This window comes from Panthera leo, chromosome B1 (genome assembly GCF_018350215.1).
Source record: "Panthera leo isolate Ple1 chromosome B1, P.leo_Ple1_pat1.1, whole genome shotgun sequence".
NCBI lineage: Eukaryota > Metazoa > Chordata > Mammalia > Carnivora > Felidae > Panthera > Panthera leo.
This window is the reverse complement of record NC_056682.1, coordinates 110014793-110020792: the sequence shown is the minus strand read 5'-3', so window position 1 is coordinate 110020792 and position 6000 is coordinate 110014793. Positions and strand designations below refer to the sequence as shown.

General features: G+C 36.7%; 1 protein-coding gene across 2 annotated transcripts in view; it reads left to right on the top strand.

Moving 5' to 3' along the window:
• The first annotated feature begins 226 nt into the window (after positions 1–226).
• Positions 227–6000, top strand: part of ANK2 (ankyrin 2) — a 244114-nt gene continuing 238340 nt past the window's right edge. For both annotated transcript variants that reach the window (XM_042935661.1, XM_042935662.1), the window contains exon 1: positions 227–361. In XM_042935661.1, coding sequence (XP_042791595.1) covers positions 227–361 — 135 coding nt within the window. The remainder of the gene's footprint in view (positions 362–6000) is intronic.

Below are 6000 nucleotides of genomic sequence, written 5' to 3'. Positions count from 1 at the left end.
AATGGTCACCGAATGCAGCCTGCAGTTGCTGGGGTTTTGAGTTCTCTCTCACACCAGCAAGCCAGCCAGCAGATGGGGAGAACTGGTGAGGGGCGTTTAGGGGACTTGAGCGGAGGAGCCAAAGATCGTCTGGATGAATTGTCCGCTTTAGTGTCCCCCAGGGAGCCCTGGACAGAGCACAGAGGGCAAGCACGGGCCCAGGGACGGCAGGAACTGTAGGAGTGAGATGGGTAATGCAGCTCTCTGCCCGTCTTGTCATGCGGATAAGAGCGTAAGAGTACACGGACACATGCAGGAGTTGGACAGAACCCCAGACTACTATGGCTGTAACAGCGAGGACACCCAAGAACTTGGGGTGTGGGTAAGTTCTAAGCCACAAACGAGAAGGAGGGGAGGGTGGTGCCATAAGAATCAACAGTGGACCTCATTGGCCAACCTCTAAGCTTCCTAGAAGGAAGTAGACAGAATAAACCCAATGTGACCAAACTACCCAACTGCCTCTGGTTCAGCGGCACGCTGTTGTTTCCTCTTGGAGCCATGCGGTGTCACATGTCTGTTCCTCCTGAGTTGGCTTTAGCTGTGAACTGATATTTGGAATAAGCAACGATGTTGTCTTTTTAATTTGAAACTCTGCCCCAAGCTGAACATGTATTTCATTATGGAGTGACTTGTAGCCTCATGGCACTTACATTCAGGGTGTCAAATTCTTTTGCCTGTTTATATATTCATGTATGGTTCATTTTCCATTAGGTCACAGGGCATTTTTTAAGCATATGCTAACATCGACTCCCAGGTGCAGCTTATAAAAGTGTTTTTCTTCCAATATTTGACTAACCTCAGTGGAAAGGCCTTTAAACACTGTCCTGATTATGATAATAATATTTTGTGCAGAGGCTTAAAAGTTGAGCAAATATCTAAGTGACTTTCAGATTTTAGTTATTCATTGTCATGATATGCTCCTTAAAATAGTTACAAAGGTTTATTGTGAATTTGGGGGGGGGGGTGCTAAAATCTGTTTCTGAAATCTTTGGATTTTCAAATTTGCTGGAGAATAAAGTTGATCTTTGATCTGCCAGGCCCAGGAATTTGACCTTATTGCAAGTTATTTATTTCAGAGCGAAACCATGAGACTAAGATGTGTAGGATTTCTGAGTAAAAGAAACAGAGGGGTTGGACTCATATTTAGTTTGTGTACCTGATATTTCCAGGGGTGAGAATAACAAGTAGGTGAGGGGTCTGAGGTGCTCTTTGGCTTTTACTCTGATCTGGATGAATTTCATAATTTCCTAGCCTTGAGTCTGTCAGACCACAGTGAAACTGAAACAGAAACTAAGAACTTACCAATACAAACAACCTGCAGAGGCAGTGTGTGCAATTAGCAGAAGTGAAAAGAAAGTCTGTCAGCACTGTAGTGAAAAAGAGGACAGTGTTTCTGGAATGGGGATGGAAGTCACCAGGCAAGAGAATTAACTTGAAAGGCGGGGAGCTTGGCAATCCCGTGGGGGAGGGGAGAACACCTGCCTGAACAACCACACAGCTGAGGTTTCTCCTTCTGGGTTACGGCTTAAATTATCCGCATCCACCATGAGAGTCACTCCAGATTTCTGATCGGCCACTTCTAGTGCAATTTCTGAACTGAGGTGTCAGAAAAGGTAAACTTTTTTTGGTAACTCTTTAGTAACTCTACGTGCTTGCTTTGTTACAATATGTAAATATATTCCCTGAGAAGTAACCATCTTGTTTAAAAGGTAATTTCTATGAATATTTTTTATTAACTTAGAATGTAGACCATTCTTGCAAATGTTAGTTAATAATTCCTTCAATATTTTTGTTACCTAAGTGTATTCCATTTTTCACCTTTTAAACATCATTAAGAAAAATGTAATGCATTAAAATAAGTTAAAGGTGCTTTAAAAATTAAATATAGGTAAACACGAGCACGTGTCAACATGGTTTTGAGGTCCAAGGGCTGGAATGAGAAATTCACTCAAAACTTCAGAGTTCAGAAGACAATGAAAAATGTTTTAAGAGGAAGACATAATCACCAGCAAGAAAGATCATCCCCTGGTTGAAATCCTTCTATTCCTATTAATATAGATAGGTTCTGAAAAATGGGAGTTGACTTTAAAAATATATTACAATCTGATTTCTCTGAATTAAATAACATTCTTATAACCTGCTGATTATTGAATAAACTCTTCTGTCAGAGATTTTATAGATGGGAGCGTATAATGATTGCTGTGACTTAGAAAGTTACAGTAGAGGTTGAAATCCACCTGTTGTCCACCTTCGGAAGTGATGTTCTGCTCAGAATTTCTCCACTTTGGCTGTGGGACCAAAAACCAAAAAATAATTAATTTCTAATACCAAGGGTGACTTAAACTAAATATGTGGTTGTATCTTGCTGAAGTTTTCTGAACTTAAGAATTGTGTCATCTTTTCTTTCATGTTAAGTGGGCACTACAAGACTGATGTCACTCTCTGAATCGTGTAGATAAATATGTTCCTTAGTCACTTTCCATCATTCATGTTTGTCACAATTAATGATGAACAGTTGTTAAGAACTTTAGAACTGATTGACTTATATTTTTATTTTGTTCTTTTTTGGGGGAGCAAGACAGAAACAGTGGTACTGGGCACTTTTTTCTTGGAAATAAACTTAGAAATGTTTTATATAATTTATTGTATTATTAGGCCAGAAGTTTCACATAAATAAATTTTCCAATTTTTTTTTCATAATCAGAAATCAACTTATGGGGAAAAGTAAAATTTGAGATGCTAAATAAAACAGCTTTTTGTGTAAATTAATACTTCATTTTTTCTGTAAGTTTTATTTAGAATTTTGAATATCCTGGCATTTATTTGTATAGATAGTATAGCAATGAGGAATATATCAGCAATTGTGTTGGAAGTAAGTAACCAAAAATAATTTCTCCTTGAACAATGTTATTGTATGTCCATATTTGCAATTTCACTTATGTATAAGCTTGCAAGTTTTTTATAAAAATGATAAAGGAAATAAGACCAGAATAATTTCCAGATATGTTACATAGCAAAACACAAAAATTATACCAAAAAAAAGAAAGAAAATGAAACTCAATATTATTTTGGCATTATGACTATTTTTTAAGTTTTAAAACAACTTTTTAAAGGTATAGTAAAAGAGATGAACAGCTATTATGCCAAAAATTTTTTAAATTCTATAACTGGACAAATAATATGTTATTTTCATAGTGCATATACTAATTAAGGCTTACATTCCAGAGCAGAATTAGCAAGCATTTTTTTTTTTTTTTTTTTTGTAAAGAACTAGTGAGTGAACATTGTAGGCGTTGCTGGCCACCTGGTCTCTGTCACAGCCACTTCTTTCTGCTATTGTAGAACAAAAGTGGCCATGGACAATAGGTAAACAAATCGGGGTCTGGCTGTATTCAAACTTTTACTAAATTTTTCTATTATTATCCCATTGCTAACTTTTCAATTACTAAATATTAATTTAGTTACTCTTTTTCTATTTTGTAAAGATATAAATTAAAATATTAATAAGTTACCATTCCATTAACAAAGATGTAAAATATGGTAATATTTAGTCTTAGAAGATTGCCTTGAGAGTGATGAACTTTCCTGGGTGTGCTGTAAGTTTTTCTAATTATTTGAAAAGCAATTTGGAAATACATTTCAGACTCTAATTACAATTTCTGCTTTTCAATTTTCTAGTGCAGTGAGGACTCTAGTAGCAGGCAGGTATTTTCAGGGAGACAAAAGAGTAGGTAGGTAAAACTTCTGGGCAGATTCCCACCTCCAACAGCAGCTAATGGGCTGGACTGGACTCCAGTCCATTTGTTGTGAGTATTCCCAACACTCTTAAACATTCCTCCTTTCACTCAAATTTTAGGGGCATGAGAGAATTATACTCCTTGAGACCTTATTCCAAATCCACTGAGAAAGTAACTGCCTTCCTGATGAATATATAAAGCTCCTGAGCATATGTTAGGGTTTTCCTCTGAAATGTGGTTGCCTCTTACTTTAGACTTTAAAGGACTTGAAGATCTATTATTATCACAGTTAGTTTTTTTTTTTTTCAGTTTTTCAATTTTTGTGAATTTCAATGTAACTGACACTCAATGTTATATTAGTTTCAGGTGTACAACATAGCAATTCGACTCTGTTATGCTATGCTCCCCACAAGTATACCGACTCTCACCATACATTGACTCTATCTCCTGTGCTATACCTTTTGTTCCCATTACTTATTCATTTCACAACTTGAAGCCTGTATCTTCTACTCTCCTTTACCCATTTTGCTCATCTCCCCACCCCCTTCCCATCTGGCAACCATCACTGTGTTCTCTGTGTTTATAGTTCTGATTCTGTTTTTTTTGTTTAGTCTTTTGTTCTGTTTTTTTTTTTTTTTATTTTTTTTAGATTCTACATGTAAGTGAAATCATACGGTATTTGTCTTTCTCAGTCTAACTTCACTTACCATGTTGTCACAAATGGCAAGACCTCATCCTTTTTTATGGCTGTGTAATATTCCATTATGTATATATATTTCTCACATCTTCTTTATCCATTCATCTCCCAATGGATGCTTGTGTTGCTTTCATATATTGGATATTTTAAATAATGCTGTGATAAACATAGGCGTACCTATAACTTTTTGAATTAGTGTTTTCATTTTCTTTGGTTAAATATACAGTGGTTATCAGTTAACACTTTGACATTTCCTTACAGAGGAAGCATGTGGAGCAGATAGGAATCCAGAACAAAGTTCAGCTGTTTTAAAACTCTTATTCAGAATAAATCCGCATAATGGTTCTAGTTTTTCCTGTTGATCGCAGAAGGGAAAACTGCATCATCTCTCACATTCCTTTTCATTTTCACTTATGCAGATAACTGGTATACATATTCCAAGTTCACCTACAAAAAAAGAAGCTCTTAGAGATGCCTTATAGTCTTTGCCCTTGTTTCCAGGATAGCTGTATCTGGGACATGAGTCAGCAAAGCCATGAGGAATCCAAGTAGGCTCCAGAGATATGGCTTATTGACCATGCTTTGGTAAAATGCAATCTAGAACAACATGAACAAAATCATTTCATGTTCTTCTTGGCTTGTATTTTTATTATGGCATCATTTATAGGTTTGTATGTTGCTCTAAGTGTACTCCCTATTTTTCTTGCACTGAGATCATGTATTTTTAATTGTAGTTTCTTTGCTGTATCACATTACTTTGCTTTGTCCCAAGAACAAAACCACAAATTTGTTGCGTCATCACAAACATTACTTTGGTTACCTGTCCTAGCTGATTTTTGAGCTATTACATTCTTCACTTTTTTATCAGTTATGCTCAGAGATTTTTATTTTCTTGTTTCATTTATCTGAACAATTTTTCCAATTTCCATGAAGAATTTTATCTTGTTTATATCAACCATTTGTTATTCTATAAGTTTTCCTATGATTTTTAGACCATGAACAGTGATTTCTGATGTTGTGAAAACATTTTCGTTTTTTCTGCTATGCTGAATCAAAAGATGGTTTGTTCATCAGCCAGTATTTATTGAGCTGGGCCTTCTTCTAAATGTTGGCGATGGAATGATGACAACAGTTTGTGGTGGGGAGACAAACTTTAAACATTTGTTGGAGGAGGGGGAGTGTGCTGCCTATGCCTAGCTGAAGTAAGAACATGCTGGGGGTATTCAAGGGACAGAAAGACAACATGGCAGAAGCATAGTCGTCAAGGAAGAGGGTAGATGCCAATGGGGTCTGAGAGGCAGGCATAGCCCTACCATGGCAGAGGTTTGGATTACTTTCCTTCTTTTTTTTTTAAAGTTTATGTATTTTGAGAGAAAGGGGGAGAGAGAGAGAGAGAGAGAGAGAGAGAGAGAGAGAGAGAGAGAGAGAATGAGAATGAGAATGTATATGTGCGCAAGCCAGGGAGGGGCAAAGAGAGAGAGAATTCCAAGCAGGCTCCTCACTGTCAGCACAGAGCCCTACATGGGG